Source organism: Gorilla gorilla, chromosome 15, assembly GCF_029281585.2.
Source record: "Gorilla gorilla gorilla isolate KB3781 chromosome 15, NHGRI_mGorGor1-v2.1_pri, whole genome shotgun sequence".
NCBI lineage: Eukaryota > Metazoa > Chordata > Mammalia > Primates > Hominidae > Gorilla > Gorilla gorilla.
In genome coordinates this window covers 20940836-20961998 of record NC_073239.2, presented here as the reverse complement: position 1 = coordinate 20961998, position 21163 = coordinate 20940836, and the positions used below count along the sequence as shown (strand labels likewise).

The following is a 21163-nucleotide window of genomic DNA, read 5'->3' as shown; positions in this document are numbered from 1 at the left end:
CCTTTACTAAAGTTAAATTATTTTACTTGTCAAGCACAAACGTTAGCTATCAGTAATATTTTTATGGTTCCTAAATTCATAATATCATTTAAACTAGTTTACATAGAAATTGATGCCATTTTGAAACTCAGTTTTTTTCTGCTAATTACCTAAGTTTTTGTCTATCTGGGCAACAACGGCAATGTACTTCAAGGTAAGTAAAAACTATAGAGCATCTATGTTTCAAATATTATTAACAGAGGCTATTAAAATTCTATCTTTTTAAGATTAGATGTTCAATTTGCAGGTAATTCAAAGCAGTTTTTACATTATTGTAATCATATGAAAAGACTTAAAAGCAACAAATCAAGCTCAATAGTTTTCATTTAAACCACTAAAATCTAGCCCAGTCGACTATCTTCTCTTTTATTCTAATATTGTTTTCCTGATTTTAAAATTTTGAACATAAACTACCAATACATTTTTTATGTTAAGAAAAGTATAGTGTTTTGCTTATGATTATGCTATATAATGTCATGTTTAAGTTAGCTTCACATTTTTCTTGAGATGTTCTTTTTAAAAAATTAATGCAGGCCAGGCGCAATGGCTCACACTTATAATTCCAGCACTTTGGGAGGCAGAAGTGGGTGGACCACCTGAGGTCAAGAGTTCGAGATCAGCCTGGCCAACATGGTGAATCCCCATCTCTACCAAAAATTAAAAAAAAAATTAGCTGGGCATGGTGGCGGGCTTCTGTAGTCCCAGCTACTCGGGAGGCTGAGGCACAAGAATTGCTTGAACCCAGGAAGTGGAGGTTGCAGTGAGCCAAGATTGCACCGCTGCATTCCAGGCTGGGCGACACAGCAAGACTGTGTCTCAAAAAAATTAACGTAAATTATTCCAGGAAAAAAAAAATTAATTTGCCAGGAGGCTGAGGTGGGAGTAATGCTGGAGCCCAGGAGTTCCAGGCTGCAGTAAGCTAGGATGGCACCACAGCAATCAAGCCTGGGCAACACAATGAGACCCTATCTCTTAAAAAAAAAAAATCTAATTGGAATTATGCTACAATCAGCAGATTACAAGTGGAAAATATGTAAAATATTAATATCCTATTCTACACTGATGACAGGAAAAAATTCTTGATTGTATAAAGAAGGGCCTACTTCTTTGATGAGATGAAAAATTCTCCTTATTGGGCAGAATTTAGGAAAAGGATAGGCCTGTGAGACATACTATTTTATTTTTCCTTGACAGTCACAAAACAGAAGTATAAAGAGCTCAATTCAAATAATAACATATCGTTAATAAAAAGAGATCAGTCCCCAACATTAGCAGTCTACATACTATAGCCTAGATAGACCAGAGTCCAATAGCAACAAAAATGACAAATCAGTTTTGGGAACTGGTTCAAAGAAACTGGGTCTGTAAGCTTAATTTCAGGATGAGAAACTCATAGTACTTGATTAGAAAATACTAAATAAGAAATATTTGTGGAAGTATACACAAAGCTGCCTACCATGTTTATATACTATTATATTCCTTTTTTCACTAAAGTGTTACTTTTGGCAGTAAAAGTAATTTGCTTAAGAATGATGATTCAGATTTCTGGCTTCTCTCTTACCCATTTATCAGGAAAATAATGACTGTCAGGCTGGGTTACCAAATGTCTACAATCTAGTGCAGTAATTATCAAATAATTATCAAAGGCCAATGAGAGAGAAGCCAAGGAGTGTACTTGCCCAGACACCAGAATAAATTATATTAGATGTTTGTGCAAGCTAACATATTGTATCAAATTTGATACATATTTTTCAAACTGTTATAGATGAGTCTGATGTTAAGAAACAGTGCATTGACATAGTGCTAATGCCCACAAACTGGTCCCCAGAGCTTAAGAAAAACTCTTTAAGGGCTGTGTGTGGTGGCTCACGCCTGTAATCCCAGCATTTTGGGAGGCCAAGGTGCGGAGGATCACTTGAGCCCAGGAGTTTAAGACCAGCCTGGGCAACTTTATGTTCAGAATTTCCCTGGGCAACAACCCTGTCTCTACAAAAAAATTAAAAAATTAGCCAGATGTGGTGGCACGTGCCTATGATCCCAGCTACATGGGAGGCTGAGGCAAGGAAGTCAAGGCTGCAGTGAGTCATGTTTGCACCACTGCACTCCAGCCTAGGCAACAGAGCAAATTAAAAAAAAAAAAAATTTTTTTTAACGCTTCAAGAATACTCAACTATTCAACTAGGTTAGTCTATAGCTGTATATAAAGCTCTATCATATAGCATCATACTTACAACAATGCAGGTAGTATGGACAGTTAGAACAAGAACACTGGAGGAGGAAAAACGGGCTGGGAACAAATAAGGTACTTAGAAAACTGATGGTCCTTTCTCACAGATTTTGGTACGTTAAAAAAAAAAGGATTTAAAGGACTTTACCTCCCCAATTATCCAAAAGTATCAGATAAATATTTTTCTAACAAATTCTACTTCTAACCATAAGCTAGAGGTAGATTGTCTATGAGTCGTTTCATTGAGGTTTTTTTTTGGTGAAGTAGTTGAAGAAACCTCATTTCCTGATTTCAGAGATAGACTCAGGAAATATTTTATGAGTTCGTTTAAGCTAATTCACATGAGGGAGAGCTACAAAAGCATGAAAAACCATTTACTTTTTCCCCTTCATACAGTTCACTTTCTTATTAATTCTCTGCACATTAAACTATTCTAAAGTAAAATTTACTCAAACCTTGGAAGAAACATCAGCAATTAAAAAGTATGATTGGTTGATGATCTAAGATTTTGGTGATTGTTTTTTAATTTAGCACTATTTTTAAAAATCTCTATTCTTATAACTCATACATTTTCTCTTATCTCTTCCACTCTCCTTCGCTCTACACCTAACACCTGAGGAATCAAATTCCAAGTCTTTAATTTGCTTCCAAGAATCGCAGAGGCAAAGACCAATCCAATAATTTAGATTTCTACAATGTAAACTGGTAGAAGATTAATCCTGCTTAATTTTCATATTGGTTCTCTCTGGAACCTTAATGGCACAGGATATCAAGATGTGTACTTGGAAAGGTGTTCTGTGCTTAAATAAGTCTGAGACATATTCAATTATAAACAGTGGTTTTTTTTTTTGTTTTTTTTGTTTTTTTTTTTTGAGACGGAGTCTTGCTCTGTCGCCCAGGCTGGAGTGCAGTGGGCGATCTCGGCTCACTGCAAGCTCCCCCTCCTGGGTTCACGCCATTCTCCTGCCTCAGCCTACTGAGTAGCTGGGACTATAGGCGCCCGCCACCAAGCCTGGCTAATTTTTTTGTATTTTTAGTAGAGATGGGGTTTCACCGCGTTAGCCAGGATGGTCTCAATCTCCTGACCTCGTGATCTGCCTGCCTCAGCCTCCCAAAGTGCTGAGGGTACAGGTGTGAGCCACTGCGCCTGGCCAACAGTTTTGTTTTTTTTAACAGGTTTTCTAAGGGCCTTTAGTATGTTGATTTGCACTATGAATCTTTAATCTTTTCCTCTACACACCTATTTGCATCTCCTGGAAAGTGTTCTAAATTTACGTATCAGCTTGAAAAATCCTGACTTCATTTGCAATCAGGAAAGGAGGGATTTTGCTATTTTAAAGTGACAGGTTCCTTGCCTCTTTCAAATTCTAAGAGAAAAAAATGATTTTTAATTCAAAATAACTGTAATTATGCTTTTATATTTTAAATCTACACAAGCATAAAAAACTGGCAGTAAAAGCATCTGAAGTTGTCAATAAATTATCACTGGTTTTGGAGGATTATGTGTATTTTTGCATATGCTTTTCCATATAATCCATGTTTTCTAAAATGAACATTATTTTGATAATCAGATATAAAGTTTGTTTTGTTTTAGTGACTGATGTCTCAACACCATCTAAATCTTTAAATTTATCATAGAAGGCATATTACCCCAGATAGGGAAAAGGAATACAACAAATAAAATTGCCATTTAGAAAATTCCTTTCCAACAGTGCTCATAAATGTTTAAATCATAAAATCATTAAAAAGGTAAACTTTCTGAATTACGTATTTACAGCAAAGCAAGAATTCTGAAATAGGAACTTCTCATCCTGGGTATGGCACCACTCTAAAATATTTTGAAAGGAACAACCTTATCTTTGTTTTAGCTATTCAAAAATGTTTTAGCACTTAACATGAATATTTGCCAATATATTAAGTTGCAGATGAGAAATTCTGTAAATCCCTTAAGATGTGGAGAAAAAAATAAATCTTTCTGACAGTTTTTTTAAAACAGTAGAGGAATGGCTAATCCAATCAAACTTTTAAGAATTAGAGGCCAAGAGAATTCAAATTCTGTACTCAATATAAATAAATAAATAAATAGAATAAAATAATAATGGAAGTGTTCAAAGCACATTTTAATTTTTCTAAACATGTCAAGAATGGTTTGCATTAAATGCTCTAAATGTGTCTTGTATAAAAGCTAGGAGCAAAAAATGTATCCAAGAGAAATTTACAACAAACTCAGAGTTTCTTTTAGCTGTATCTAATTCAGTTTTAAGAATAGAAACATTGTTTGCCAACTTAAGTACATTATAATTTGATGTAAGCAACCAAAATCTGTGCTACTTACATAAGGAGGTACAGTGCTTAAATGGAGCACTAAAGAGACAAAAATATCCTAATTCTTTATTTGTAGCTAAGCATCATACATAACAAAATTGTGTGCCATTTTCTACCATCTATTAAAATTTATATTATTACATCTACATATTTTTAAATCTTACTAATTTTCTGCACTGGTAGCTTAAAATATTCAGGTTGCCTAATTTTACTGGTGTAAAATACATCCATTCATTCATCAATACTTACTGGATATTAAGGTTTGAATTGAGGCCAATTTTTCTATTATTGTCATCAATTAAAAAATCAACTCCAATTTCTTATAAACCATTTCTAATTAATTATATTAGGGTTCCAAAGTTAACAAAACAAGTAGGTTTCTTTGAGCTAGCACAGTTTGCACATTGTATCATTTTATTTATGCCAAAAAAAATTTTTTTAAACAAAACTGATCTATGGTGATGAACAGCAAAAAGTTGTATTTGCGTGGAGGGGAGGAGTGCGTGGTGATTGACTCAAAAAGGTCACTGGGAAACTTTTTGAGGTAGTGGAAGCGTCCTGTAATTTGTTTGTGGTGATGGTTAATAGGGGTGTGTACAATTTTCAAAAATCATTCAGTTGAGTCTATGGATCTATGCATTTTATTACATGTTAATTAAAGCTTAATAGAAGAGCAGACCATGCCAGTACTGGGGACCAACGACCTGAGGCAGAACTGGAAAGCTAAGCAGGTTTTGAAGCTCCTTGGAAGTTAGGGCTTCACAGAATGGTTTAAAAATGAGTGAATCCTTAGAATTCTATATATGATTACATGTAATATAAATACAAAGATTTATTCCAAAGCAACTTTTAGATTATATACTTTTCCCAAATACTGATTACCCTTACTTAGTTCCATTACTATAGATAATGCAGAATAAATTATTCAAGATTTACGATATTATTAGTCAAAACAATGGGAAATTAAAAGTCAATGCTCTGATTATCTTCCTAAGTCATCTTTTACAAGACATCTATTATATAAATGTATACTACTACTTCTTTTAACCACCTGAGAGGAAGAAAAAAATCAAACATGAGCAAAAAAAAAATTGGCCATTTACAACAAAAAATACTGGACATTGGCACAGCACTAAACTTAGCACTTCCAGAATGAACTGCAAGGACAGCATTAGAGTTCAAATAACTCAAAATGTTGATTTCTCAATCACTTTCCCACTTTCCCACACCTCCCCCAAAGAAATTAACTTTAAAGAGTTTATTTGATTAAGCAAAATTTGAAAGCAGAGGATTAAAAAGTGAAAAAGGTGGTGCAGAAATTAGCAGAGGTGGCACTACCTGAAAGCTCATCAGAAAGGGGAGTGAGAACAATATCAGGCAAGAAGGGTTTGGAAGTATGGATCAGAACAGGAGCACTTTTAGCACTGCGTATATAGGCCGATGGCAGAGCACATTCACCAATGGATCGGCTTCTCATGGCTTTAAAAAAGGAAAAGAAAGAAGTGGGGAAGGAAAAAAGAAGAGTGACTATAATGAAAGGCTCGTGTCACAGAAAAAGCAGCAACAGAGAAAACTAAAAGGTACAAAGGAAGGAAATTATAAATTAAAACATTTCAGCACGGCAAATACTGGCAAGCTGTAAGAAAAGAAATCAGAGAACACACACAACATTTTGAATATAATTTTTTTATATAAAGCAGAAAAATGCTATTATTATTAGCAGTTACAATGGAATAGCATTAAACAACAGCAGACACTTTAATTAGCATTATGTTCTCAAAACCAAGGGTTGAGAAATTCACTGAATGAAAACATTGAAAATAACTCAATAGTTCAAAGAAACTTTTGGAACAGTATTTGGGCATTTCTCTAGGCAATCCTCAGACATTCTTCCTAATGAGGCTGAATTATAAGAACAAATCATTCCTACTTTCATACTCTTTACCAAATAAAGTTTTCTAAATCACTCACAGGTCTTTCTTAGAAATTTTTAGGTAATTCATAGTCAAAAGGATTTAATCTCATGTCTAGTATGTGTTTCTGGTAAGAGGATGCTAATCAAATCAGTATCTTTTATAATAAAGTATAGGAGTATAATTAAAATTTTTACATAGAAACATAGAAAACAGAATTTGCAGAGCATGAAAAATTGGGTTCTTAATAAAAATAGATAATTTTGTGCTTATTCAAATCATAAACATAAAAACTTAAAATTGTTTTCAAAGAAAGCTTTAAACTGGATTACTTTTTAAAAATTGCATTTGTAGTTGCATTTGATAATTTCTTAGGAGAGTCCCTAGTTCACAAAAATTAAAGATAAATTATAGTTCACTTAGAAATAAATAATCAAGTTTACACTTCCCAGAGATTTTTAAAAAAACATTTATTTCAAGGATTCTTAATTAAGTTATAGGTATTGTTACACATGAATCAAGGACTTAAAAGAAACAATACTGCATAATATCCAGTGTAATAGTAATGGTAGCAAAATAAATAGTTTCAATATTAACATCAATTCAAATTGCTGAGTTTCCTTGATTACTGGACAGACTTGGTTCCCTGAAGTCTAAATTCCTTAGATTATCACACAACTCACACAAGGCCTTTACGACTTGCCTACAATCTACCACTCAGTAAGACTTCTCTTTTACTGTCCTCCCGTGCTGCCGCCACTCAGAATTTTATAATGTTCCTTAAAATTTTCATTCTCTTTCATCATCACATCATGACTTTGTATGTTGCTAATTTCCTTGGTCTCTTTTTCTTCCTGATATACTCCTTCATACTTGAAGTATCATCTCACCTGAAAAGCTTTTTTTTCTTTTTCTTTTTTTGAGACAGGGTCTTACTCTGTTGTCCAGGCGGGAGTACAGTGGCATGATCATAGCTTGCTGCAACCCTGAACTCCTGGACTCAAGCCAATTCTCCCACCTTAGGCTCCAGAGTAGCTGGGACCACAGGCATATGTCACCAGGCTTGGCTAATTTTTTTTTCTCTATTTTTAGTGGAAACAAGGTCTCGCTATGTTATCCAGGCTGGTGTCGAACTCCTGTGCTCAAGCGACCCTCTCACATCGGTCTCCCAAAGTACTGAGATTACATGAATAAGTCACCATGGCCAGTCCCTGAGAGGTTTTTCTAACTCTCCCAAACAATTATTTACTGGCAACACAGCAATAAACAAAAACAAACAAGAATTCCCACTTTTGCAAAACTTACAATCTATTTTTAGTGGACTGTATGTTTTTAGGTCAGCCTCCTCAACTTTTCGAATGCAAGAACCATATCCCCTGATCTTTGAATCCCTACTCCCTACCACGTATAAGTGCAATAATTTTTTACTTTTACTGAATATCTATATTTGAGCAGGAGTCCAGCTTAACCATTTGAAAAACAATTTCAGGCTGTGAAGATACAGAGGAGAAAGTAAAAACAAACATTAACCAAAAACTAAATGCATTTCATAGTTTATAACTGGAAAAAGATAATCATAGATTTAAAAAATGTATGAATGCCAGCAAAATTAAGGATTCTTTAAGAACAATCTGTAGGTAAAAAATACAGAAGCGTGGAATATGCTAAGATAATGGCAACAATTTGTCTTTAGTGTATGGCTTACCATGCTGTGTATTAAAGATCAAGTGTATTTTAAAAACAACCCATATACAAAATGTCAGAATCTCACCCTATTCCAGTTTTCCTGCTAGCTTCTTCCCTTCTTGAGAAAGTAACCAACAATTTTATAATCTAATTTGAAACAAAAGTTACGTTGACTCCAACACAATCACTCATTAAAATTGGTCAGAGCAAAGACACAAATACATATGCAAATCTTAAAGTGTTGTTACACAGAGGGTGAAACATCATCTATAGTTGTAATCACCTTTAATTAAAAAAAATATATATATATATATATATTTTTTTTGAGACGGAGTCTCGCTCTGTCACCCAGGCTGGAGTGCAGTGGCGCGATCTCGGCTCACTGCAAGCTCTGCCTCCCGGTTTCATGCCATTCTCCTGCCTCAGCCTCCTGAGTAGCTGGGACTACAGGCGCCCGCTACCACGCCAGGCTAATTTTTGTATTTTTAGTAGAGACAGGGTTTCACTGTGTTAGCCAGAATTTTTAAATATATTTTTAAAAAACCTGAATTGAGTTTTTGATTCCGCAGATAAATTATAAGTTTTTCTTTTTTCCCCTAAGGGATAATTTCTGGGAAATAACAACTCCTTTTTTTCTTTCTTTCCCAACACAGACTTGAAGGAAGAGCTTGGGCATTTCCCTTGGAACTTTTTCCTTATTTGCAGTGGAATAAATTTATGTTGTGATTCTGAATGAATTCTTTAAAAATGCACCCCTTGGCTGGTGTGGTAGCTCACACCTGTAATCCCAGCACTTTGGGAGGCCAAGGCAGGAGGATGGCTTGAGCCCAAGAGTTTGAAACCTGCCTGGGCAACTGAGGGAGACCCCATCTCTACAAAAAACAAAAACTAAAACATTAGCTGGGTGTGGTGGTGCCTCCCTGTGGTCCCAGCTACTCCGATGGCTGGAGGTGAGAGGATCACTTGAGCCCAGGAGGTCAAGGCTACAACGAGCCATGTTTGTGCCGCCGTACTCCAGCCTGGGCAACAGAGTAAGACTCTGCCTCAAAAACAAATTTAAAAACCCTAAAAAATGAAGCAAAAATGGTCACCTCCTTTTGTTGTTGTTTTTGTTTTAACTAAAAACTCTAAAGTCTTTAGGCATACCTAGAAGTCTGTCAAGGGCTTCACAGCTATGCAACCCTCACTATAGAAAATTATTTACAATGAATTAGCTATTGAGATCTTTTGGGATTTACTAACCTAAACACTTAGTTACTGACATTTCTATTAGCACATACATTCCTAAGACACATACATCAGTGATCATAAATCTATAATATGCTTAATGGGCAGTATGAAAAATATAACATCAAAAAGTAAAAACAGATTTTCAAATTACGAGCATGACAATTTTTGAAGGCTTCCTATCTTTTCCCCTCTCAAAAAAAAAAATGCATTCCCATAAATTCACCTTGGACCATACAGACTATATAAAAAACTGTAACTTGCACTCTAGAGTTTCCGTATAGCATAAGAAATTCATGGACCGCAAATGTGATGGATCCTTAACAGCATACAAATACAAAAAATAAACATGAGGAAGGCAACTCCAGAATTTTCTCATTTCCAAAATATGATACATTTTCCTCCTTATTTATTAAAATTCACATTATGTATACATTCCTATCCATTGGCAGAAATACCTGTTAAAGTCCCCAAATGTAGGCCTATTATCATAATACACATAAATGAAAAGCAAAATCTGAAAACAAAACAGTGATATATATGCTCCAAAAGTTGAACACCAGGTCCTAAATCATAAATGCAAGCAAGTTACACTGCTTATGAGTATGTTCAAAAATAATTCTTAAATTCATTGCAATCTCTCTTATTTGTTAGCATAAGCAAAACCACAGACATACTCTCCACATTTTTTACATTTTAAACTTAACTATTAATAACAAAATTTATCTTAATAAAGCCATCTTGAGTATTCTAAGATAAAAGGATTATATCATGCTTAATATCTTTTAAATGCAGGTAAGTTCCCTTTCTGTTTATTAAGTGAACAATAATGAATAAATTCTCTTAGACTTTCAAAGAAAAAACAAAAAAATTCTCTTACAATTTCTATCTGAAAATTCTAGAAAGCAACCAGTAAAATAAGTCTTCGAAACATCATGTGACAAAACTGTTACTTTGCAAATTTCAACATAGACTATACTAGTGTCTTCATGAATTGTAAGGACATAAGGTCCTTACATCAGTTTAGATCACCAGCATAAAGAAAGCTGTTTAAGTTAGTCAGAAAAAGTTAAATATTCTATCACTCTATCAGGTAATTCAAAGTCATAGGAAAAGATACAGTTTAACAAGAGAGGAATCAGGTTTGTTATTAAAGGAAATACTTCATAAAAGAGAAATGTAAATCAATGTCAGAAATAAAATTTGTTTCTCCCAATGCAAGTCAGAAAGTAAATAAATGGAGAACGACACAAACTAAAAAATGAATTAAAAATTTTACAGATAAATCTGTGGTTATTTCAAATGTCTAAATTATTTTCTATTCCAAAAAATACATTTTTTTAAATATACATTTTTCAAAACAGTTGTAGGTTTACAGATAAAAAATGAGTGTCAACTACAAAGAGTTTCCATACATCCCTTTCCCCCTCCCTACCAGTTTCCCCAATTATTAACATCTTGTATTAGCATGGTACATTTGCTACAATTAACAAGCTCATATTGATACAGTATTGCTAAAGTCCACAGTTTACATTAGGGATCACTGTTTATGTAGTACCTTCTATGGGTTTTGAGAAAGTATAGTGACACATATAAACCATTACAAGTATCATACAGAATAGTTTCATATCTTTATTCTCTGTGCTTGCTTCTACCTATTCATCCCTTCTTCTAGCCCGACCCCCCTATTCCTAGTGCCTGGAAACCAGTCATCTTTTTACTGTTGACAAAAGTTTGCCTTTTCCACAATGTCATATATTTGAAATCATACAGTATGTAGCCTTTTCAGATTAGCTTCTTTTACTCAGCAATACTCATTCAGTTTCTTCATGTTTTTTTTTTTTTCATGGTCTGAAAGCTCATTTCTTTTTATCATGGAATAATATTCCATTTTATGGATGTACAACAGTTTGTCCATTCACCTACTGAAGAATATCTTGGACAATTACAACTAAAGCTGCTATAAATATTCATGTGCAGATGTTTGCGTGGACATGTTTTCAACTTATATAGGTAAATACAAAGAGTGCTATGGTTGGATCCTACAGTAAGACTACGTTTAGGTTTGAAAGAAACTACCTGTCTCCCATTGTGATGATACAATTTTGTATTTCCACCACCAATGAGAGTTCCCATTGCTACACTTCCCTGCCAGCATTTGGTGTTGTCAGTGTTTTGGATTTTAGCCATTCTTTTAGGTGTGTAGTGGTATCTTGTCTTAATTTGCAATAGTCTAATGACATACGATGTTGAGTATCCTTTCATATGCTTATTTGCCATCTCTGTATCTTCTTTGGTGAGGTGTTTGTTCACATCTTTTACCCATTTTTCAGGTTGTTCTCTTCCTGTTGAATATCAAGAGCTCTTTGTATATTTTAGAACCAGTCCTTTATCAGGCATGTGTTTTGCAGATTTTCTCCCAATCTGTGACTTGTCATTTCATTCCCTTAACAATGTCTCTCACAAAGCAGAAGTTTTAAATTTAATAAAGTCCAACTTAGCAATTTTTTCTTTCATGAATTTTATTGTTGGTATTGTATTATAAAACTCATTGCCAAACCCAAGGTGTCCTAGACTTTCTCCTATGTTGTCTTCTAGGTGTTTTATACTTTTGTACATCACATTTAGGTCTATGATCTGAGTTAATTTTTGTGAAAGATGTAAGGTCTGTGTCTAGATTCATCTTTTTTTGGCATGTGGATGTCCAATTGTTACAGCACCATGTTGAAAAGACCATCCTTTCTCCATTGAATTGCCTTTGCTCCTTTTTGAAAGATCAGTGGACTCTAGTTGTGTGGGTCTTTCTGGAATCTCTATTTTATTCCATCTATTTGTCTATTCTCTCACCCATACCATATTTTCTTGATTACTATATTAAATTTTGAAGTCAGGTTCTGTCCCTTCTCTGAATTCATTCTTTTCCTTCAATATTGTGTTGACTCTTCTGGCTCTTTTGCCTTTCCTTTTTTTTTTTTTTTTTCTGATACAAGATCTTGCTGTGTTACCCAGGCTAGAGAGTGCAGGGGCACAATCATGGCTCACTGCAGCCTTGACCTCCTGAACTTAAGCAATCCTCCCATCTCAGGCTCCCAAGTAGCTGGGACTACAGGCACATGACACCACATCCAACTAGTTTTTGTATTTTTTGTAGAGACAGGTTTTGCCATGTTGCTCATGCTCTGCCTTTCTATATAAATTTTAGATTCTGTCAATATCCACAAAATAACTTGTTAAGAACAAAATCAACTGAGATTGTGTTGAATCTACAGATTAAGTAGGGAAAAAAATGACATCTTGCCAATAGTGAGTTTTTCTATCCATGTACATGAACTAGACCTCTCAACTTCTTTATTCTTTGATTTCTTTCATCAAAGTTTCATAGTTTTCCTCATATAGATCTTGTAAATATTCTGCTAGATTTATACCTAATTGTTTTGGAGATTTTTGATGCTAATGTAAATGGTACTGTGCTTTCAGTTTCAAATTCCAGTTGTTCATTGCTGGTATGGAAGGAGCGACTGACTTTTATATATTAATCTGGCATCCTATAACCTTGCTATAATTGCTTATTAGTTTCAGGAGGTTGTCACTTTGAAATTTTCCACATAAATAATCATGTCATCTACAAAGACAGCTTTATTTATTTCTTCTCAATCTGTAGACCTTTTATTTCCTTTTCCTGTCTTACAGGAATAGTGAGATATCCTTGTCTTGTTGTGGATCTCAGCAGAAAAAAAACCTAGTTTCTCACCATTAAGTATGATGCTAGAGGTAGGTTGTCCTGTGTTTTTATTTTTTAATAGATTTATCAAGTTGAGGAAGTTCTCCCTATTCCTACTTTGCTGAGAGTTTTTATCCTAAATGGGTGTTGGATTTTGCCAAATGTTTTTTCTGCATCTATTGATGTGATCATATGGCTTTTCTTCATTAGCCTGTGGATGAGATGAATTGCATTAGGGTAATGCAGTACTCCTCAAAAGAATTAGGAAATATTCGTTCTGCTTCTATTTTTTGAGAAAAATTGTGGAGAATTCTTTCTTTCTTAAATATTCAGTAGACTTCACCATCTGGGCCTGGTGCTTTCTAATTTGGAAGGTTGTTAGTTATTGATTCAATTTCATTAATACATACCAGGCTGTTCAGATTATCTAGTTCTTCTTGTATGAGTTTTGGTAGATTGTACCTTTCAAGTAATTGGTCTATTTCTTTTAGGTTATCAAATTTAATTCTTTTATCAGTAAATAAAAGGATCACAAAAACAGACACACAGACCAATGGAACAGAACAGAGAACCCAGAAATAAATCTACACATCTACAATGAACTCATTTTCAATAAAAATGCCAAGAACATACACTGGGGAAAGGACGGTATCTTCAATAAATGGTGCTGGGATAACTGGATACCCATATGCAGAAGAATGAAACTAGATCCCTTTCTCCATATAGAGAAATCAAATAAAAATGGATTAAAGACTTAAATCTAAGATCTCAAACTATGACATTATTGAAAGAAAACTTTGGGGAAACTCTCCAGGACAATGAAGCAGGCAAAGACTTCTTAAATAATATCCCCAGGCAACCAAAGCAAAAATGGACAAATGAGATGACATCATGTTAAAAACCTTCTGCACAGCAAAGTAAATCATCAACAAAGTAAAGAGATAACCCACAGAATGGGAAAAAATATTTGCAAAGTATCCATCTGACAAGTGATTAATAACTAGAATACACAAGGAGCTCAAACAACTCTACAGGAAAAAAATTAATAATCCAGTTAAAAATGGACAAAAGATCAGATAGACATTTCTCAAGAGAAGACATACAAATGACAAACAGGTATGCGAAAAGGTGCTCTACATCACTGATAATCAGAGAAATGCAAATCAAAACTACAATGAGATAGCCCACCGCAGCTAAAATGGCTTTTATCCAAAAGACAGGCAATAACAAATGCTGGCCAGGATGTGAAGAAAAGGGAACCCTCACATACTGTTGGTAAGAATGTAAGTTAGTACAACCACTATGGAGAACAGTTTGGAGATTTCTCAAAAAACTAGAAATAGAGCTACCAATCCAGCAATCCCACTCCTGGGTATACACCCAAAACAAAGGAAATCAGTTTATCAAAGAGATATCTGCACTCCCATGTTTATTGCCAACACTATTCACAATAGCCAAGATATGGAAGCAACCTAAGTGTCCATCAACAGATGAACAGATAAAGGATATGTGGTATATATACACAATGAAGTATTATTCAACCATAAAAAAGAATGAGATCCTGACATGAGGTCATTATGTTAAGCGAAATAAGCCAGGCACAGAAAACAAACATCACATGCTCTCACTTATCTGTGGGAGCCAAAAATTAAAACAATTGAAATCATGGAGATAGAGAGTAGAAGGATAGTTACTAGAGGCTCAGAAGTACAGTGCGGGAAAGGGTAAGTGCAGATGGTTAACAGGTACAAAAAAAAATTAGAATGAATAAGACCTAGTATTTGCTAGTACAACAGGGTGACTATAGCAAAAAATAATTTAATTGTGAATTTAAAAATAACTAAAAGAATATAATTGGATGGTTTGAAACACAAAGAATAAATGTTTGAGGTAATGAATACCCCATTTACACTGATGTGATTAATACGCATTGCACTCCTGTATCAAAATATCTCATGTACCCCATGAATACATACACCTACTATATACCCACAAAAATTAAAAATAAAACAAATAATAAAAGGATCACTGGTAATGGTTCTTCTTTCATTTCTGGTATTAATAATTGATATCTTCTTATTTTCTTATTTAACTTAGCTACAGATTTATTGGTTTTGTTGATATTTTCTAAGACCCAACTTTCGGTTTTGTTGATTTTTCTCTAGTGATTTCCTATTTTCAACTTCCCTGTTTTCTGCTCTAATTCTTATTATTTCTTTTCTTCTACTTACTTTGGATTTTTTTTTTCTAGTTTCCTATGGTGGAAACTTAGATTACTGGTTTTAGATCTTTCTTCTTTAGTAATATATATTTTCAATACTGTACATTTTCCTCTAAGCACAGCTTTCACTGCCCACAAATTGTGATGTTATATTTTCATTTAGTTCAAAATATTCTACAATTTTTCTTGAAACATCTTTGAACTGTGCGTTATTTAGAAGTGTGTTGTTTAATCTCCAAATATTTTAGAGTTTTCCAACTTTTTCCATCATTGATTTATAGTTAAATCCATTGCAGTCAGAGGGTATATTTTGTATGATTTCTATTCCTAAAAATGTTTAAGGCATGTTTTATGACCCAGAATGTGGTCTTGGTGAATGTTTTGCATGAGTTTGAGAAGAATGAGTATAATCTCTGCTGGATTAAGCAATTTACAGATGTCATAATTAGATCCAGTTGACTGACAGTGCTATTCACTTCATTTATGTCCTCACTGATTTTCTGCCTGCTGGATCTGTCAATTACTGATAGAAAGATGTTAAATATCCAACCACAGTACCACTACTTCTTCTATTTCTCTGGGCAGGTTTATCTGTTTTTGCCTCATGTATTTTGATACCCTGTTGTTACTGAACACACATTAAGGATTATTACATCTTCTTGGAGAATTAATCATCTTTTTTTTTTTCTTTGAAATAGAGTCTTGCTCTGTTGCCCAGACTGGAGTGCAGTGGCACGATCTCAGCTTACTGCAACCTCTGCCTCTCGGGCTCAAGCAATTCTCCTGTCTCCCAAGTAGCTGGAACAACGGGCATGTGCCAACAAGCCCGGCTAATTTTTTGTATTTTTAGTAGAGACAGGGTTTCACCATGTTGGCCAGGCTGGTCTCAAACTCCTGACCTCAGGTGATCTGCCCTCCTTGGCCTCCCAAAGTACTGGGATTACAGGCATGAGCCACTATGCCTGGCCAGAATTAATCATCTTTATGTAATACCCCTCTTTATTCTTGATAATTCTCCTTGCTCTAAAGTCTGCTTTGTCTGAATTAACATAGTCATGCACTGCATAATGATGTTTCGGTCACCAACAGACCGCATGTATGATGGTGGTCCTTATGGATTATAAAACTATTTTTACTGTAGATTTTACATTTATAATACTCTATTTTAGCTGTAGGGATTATAATACTTTATTTTTACTGTACCATTTCTATGTTTAGATACGCTTACACAAATATTTACCATTGTATTATAATTGCCTGCAATATTCGGTACAGTTACATGTTGCACAGGTTTGCAGCCTAGAAGCAACAGGCTACACCATACAGCCTAGGTATGTAGTAGACTATGTCACCTAGGTTTCTGTAATACATTCTATGATGTTCGCACACTGAAGAAATCGCCGACTGATGTATGTCTCAGAATATATCCCCATTTGTTAAATGACACGACTGCATAATTAGCTTCACTTTCTTTTGATTAATGTTAGCATAGTATACCTTTTGCCATCTCTTCATTTTTAATCTGTCTAATCTATGTATCTTTATATTTTAAAGGGACTTCTTATAGTCAACATATAGTTGAGGCTTGTTCTTTTATCTGTTGAGACAGTCTTTGTCTTTTAATTGGTTTATTTAGACAGCTAATGTTTAAAGTGATTACTGCTATAGTTAACACTGTACCACATTTGTTCCGGTTTTCTATTCGTGCCCTTCTTTTTTTATATTCCACTCTTTACTGCCTCCTCTAGTTCTGAGTATTTTACATGATTCTATTTTTCTCCCCTCCTAGCATATGAATTACACTATATTTTAAAAAAACCTTTTTTAGTGGTTGCCCCTGAGTTTGCAATATACATTAACAACTAATCCAAGTCTTCTTTTTCTTTTTAAGACAGGGTCACATTCTGTCACCCAAGTGGGACTGCGGTGGCATAATCTCAGCTCACTGCAGTGTCAACTTTCTGGGCTCAAGAGATCCTCCTACCTCAGCCTCCTGAGTAGCCAGGAGTACAGATGTGAGCCACCACACCTGACTAATTTTTTGATTTTTTTGTAGAGACAGAGTTTCACCATGTTGCGTAGGCTGGTCTTGAACTAGGCTCAAGCAACTCCAGCCACCTGGCCTCCCACCTGAACTCCAACCACCCTGGCCTCCCAAAGTGCTGTAATTACAAGCATGAGCCACTGTACCCCACCCAAGTCCTCTTTTTAAAACAATGCTGTACCACTTTCCAGCTAGACATACTTAAAAGGATTCCCAATTCCTCCTTCTCATCCCTTAAAATACTGCTGTCAATCATTTCACCATCCACAAGCTATAATCACCTAATATGTTTTCGGTTTGTTGAACAAATCATTAGCTGTTAGATTAATTAAGAATAAAAAAGGCTGGGCGCGGTGGCTCACGCCTATAATCCCAGCACTTTGGGAGGCCAAGGTGGGTGGATCACTTGAGGTCAGGACTTTGAGACCAGCCTGGCCAACATGGTGAAACGCCATCTCTACTAAAAATACAAAAATTAGCTGGGCATGGTGGTGCACACCTGTAATCCTAGCTACTCAGGAGGCTGAGGCAGGAAAATTGCTTGAACCTGGGAGGCAGAGGTTGCAATGAGGCCAGATCACGCCACGGCACTCCAGCCTGGGTGACAAAGCATGTCTCAAAAAAAAAAAAAAAAAAAAAAAGGAAAGAAAAAATATTTTATTTTATTTTACTTTCTTTTCCAGTGTTGGTGGTAAGTAAATATTTTACTTTCATTCATTACTTCTCTAACACTCTTCCATTATTTATGTAGTTTCTGACCTCTATCACTTTCATTCTTTATAAATAATTTCTTTTAACATTTCTTGCAAAGCAAGTATACTGGCAACAAATTCTTTCCATCTTTGTTCATCTGACAGTCTTTATTTCTCCTTCATTTTTAAATTTGTTATATTTATTATTTTTCTTAGACTGGAACTTGCTCTGTCACCCAGGCTGGAGGGCAGTGGTGCAATCATAGCTCACTGTGGCTTCAAACTCTTGGGCTCAAGCAATCCTCTCACCTCATTCTCCTGACAAGCTATGACTACAGGCACGTGCCACTGCACCCAGCACATTTTAAAAATTTTTGTAGAGACAGGGTCTCACTATGTTGCTCAGGCTAGCCTCAAACTCCTGGCCTCAAGCAATCCTCCCACCACCTCAGTCTAAAGTGCTAAGATTACAAAGTGCTAAGATTACAGGCGTGAGTTAATGCACCCAGCCTCTACTTCACTTTTGAAGGACAAATAAGCTGGATCTAAAACTCCAGGTTGGTTCACTTTCTGCTCTCACTTCTTTAATAAATGAAGTCTAGTAATATGGAAAGGACAGCAAAGGAGAAAGGAATAAAATGAGACTGGAAAAGTGGGCAGAGGCCTAATCATGCAGGGCCTTATAAAAATCATGGTAAGATTTTCAATTTTATCCCAAGAGCAATAAAAGACCACTGAAAAATATAAGCAAATAAGTTACATCAATTTGAAATTATTCTTAATATCACTATGACAAGAAGGTAGAAAATGGATCTGGAGGTTGTGAAAAACTGATGCAGGGAAGTTAGGAAACTCTTGCAGCAATGTAGATGTAGTGGTGTACTGGACCAAGATAGCAGCAGTGAAAATGTAAAGAAGTGAAGAAAGGTGAGAGATACCTAGCTCAAGATACAATCATCAGGATATGATGATTCAATCAGAGTTTGGGGATATAGGAGAGAGAGAAGAGTTGAAGCTAACTCCCAGACTTCTAGCTTGAGCAACTTGGTTATTCTCTATCCCTACTGTTTGTCCTTCATCCCTGGTCCTGACTTTACATTAATAAAGGTACCCACTTCAGGTTCCATTAGTGTCTTCTTAAACTCACAGTACTCAACATTTCCAAATTAATCTCTAAAAACAGTTTTACTAGGTTACTCCCCTTCTCAATGATGAGGAGGAATCCAAAGTTTTTTGTGTTTACAGGATTATTCAGTAGTTCTTTTTCAGCTTTTACATGTAATAAGCAAAAGGGAAAAGTGAGAAATTATACCAGAAAAATCCATTAAAATAAATCAGATTGGTCCCAATACTATGGTAATACTAGAGCATATGGACATGAAATTGTCAGTCTCAGAAGGTCATGAACTTCTCGAGAATAGGAAATAAACTGCACTTTAGACTAAAAATGATTTTGGCAACAAGTATATAAAATTGATGTGAGAGGGCCAGGCGCGGTGGCTCACGCTTATAATCCCAGCACTTTGGGAGGCCCAGGCGGGTGGACTACTTGAGGCCAGGAGTTCGAGACCAGCCTGGCCAACGTGGTGAAATCCCATCTCTATTACAAAACAAAAATTAGCCAGGCGTGGTGGCAGGCGCCTGTAATCCCTGCTACTCGGAAGGCTGAGGCAGGAGAATTGCTTGAACCCAGGAGGCAGAGGTTGCAGTGAGCTGAGATCATGCCACTGCACTCTAGCCTGGGTGACAGAGCAAGACTCTGTCTAAAAAAAATAAAAAAAAAAAAAATTGATGAGAGCAGCCACTCTTGAAGTCTCTTGGATATATACCTGTGAATGGGATTGCTGGGTCTTATAATTTTAACTTTAAAGGAACTGATTTCGAGAGTGTTTTTCAAAGCAGCTGTACCATTTTACACTCCCACTAGCAATATATAAGGATTCCAATTTCTCCACATCCTCACCAACACGTAATATTCGTATTTTGATAAACAATAGCCATCCTAGTGGGTGGGTGTAACGTGGCATCTTACTGTGATTTTCATTTGCATTTCTCTGATAGCTAGTGTTTCTGAGCATGTGCTTATTGGCCATTTGTGTATCTTCTTTAGAGAAATGTCCATTCAAATCCTTTGTCCATTTTTAATTGGGTTGTCTTTTTACCTTATATTTTTAAAGTCTAAAGTTAATGCAATAACACCAGCTCTCTACCTCACCCTGAACAAGATAAGGATTTGCGAATATTTATACTCTCACCAAACTCTTCCTGAACTATATGTTATGAATGCCCAGTATTTAAATTCTACCCTTCATTTTAATTCCAAAATTACTATATTCAGATAATATCTCTTTAGATTTACCTACACATTTACGACTTTCTTTGATCATTTATCCTTCTTGCATCTCAGACTTTAATTCTGGGGTAATTTTTTTTCCTGACATATTCTTTTAGAAGTTATTTCATGAAGGTCAATCCATACCAAAGTATTTTAAGCTTTTGTCTTTGTTTTACCCTCCATTTGAAAGTTTGGTCAGTACACAATTCTATAATGATAGTTATTTTTCCTTAGCACTTTGAAGATATTATCATGCTGTTCAGTCTTCCATTGTCAGTGCTGAGAACACTGTTTTCAGCGTAACTGTTTTTCTCTGGCAGATTATGCATTTTTTCTCTTTGCAGTCTTTATGCTCTTTTCTTTGTCTTTCCATTCTGCTATGTCACTGCAGTGTGTTTAAGTACGGGTTTCTACTTACTCATTTGGTATATTATGTTCTTCTGTTTCTATAGACTCATAGCTTTAATAAATTCTCTGTCATTCTTGAAATACTGCCTCTCCTTCATTCTCTCCTTCTGGTATTCCAACTAGACACATCAGACCCTCTCATCCCGTTCTACAAATTTCTTACCCTCTCCTTCACATTTCCCGTCTCAATGTCCTGGGTAATTTCCTCAAATTTCTAATCCAAGTCACTGATTCTCTCTTTATTTATATCTTATGTGTTGCTTAATATTGTTTTTTTTTCTTTCAGGAATTATATTTTTATTTCTCAAAGTTCTATTTGATTCTT

General features: G+C 35.2%; 1 protein-coding gene across 6 annotated transcripts in view; it reads right to left on the bottom strand.

Moving 5' to 3' along the window:
* RALGAPA1 (Ral GTPase activating protein catalytic subunit alpha 1) overlaps positions 1-21163 on the bottom strand; it is a 274207-nt gene that overhangs the window by 158801 nt on the left and 94243 nt on the right. For 4 of the 6 annotated variants that reach the window (XM_055361295.2, XM_063697698.1, XM_055361292.2 and 1 more), the window contains exon 17: positions 5930-6070. The exons of the other annotated variants lie outside the window; for them this stretch is intronic. In XM_055361295.2, the coding sequence (XP_055217270.1) occupies positions 5930-6070 (141 nt within the window). The remainder of the gene's footprint in view (positions 1-5929; positions 6071-21163) is intronic. 6 annotated transcript variants of the gene reach the window in all.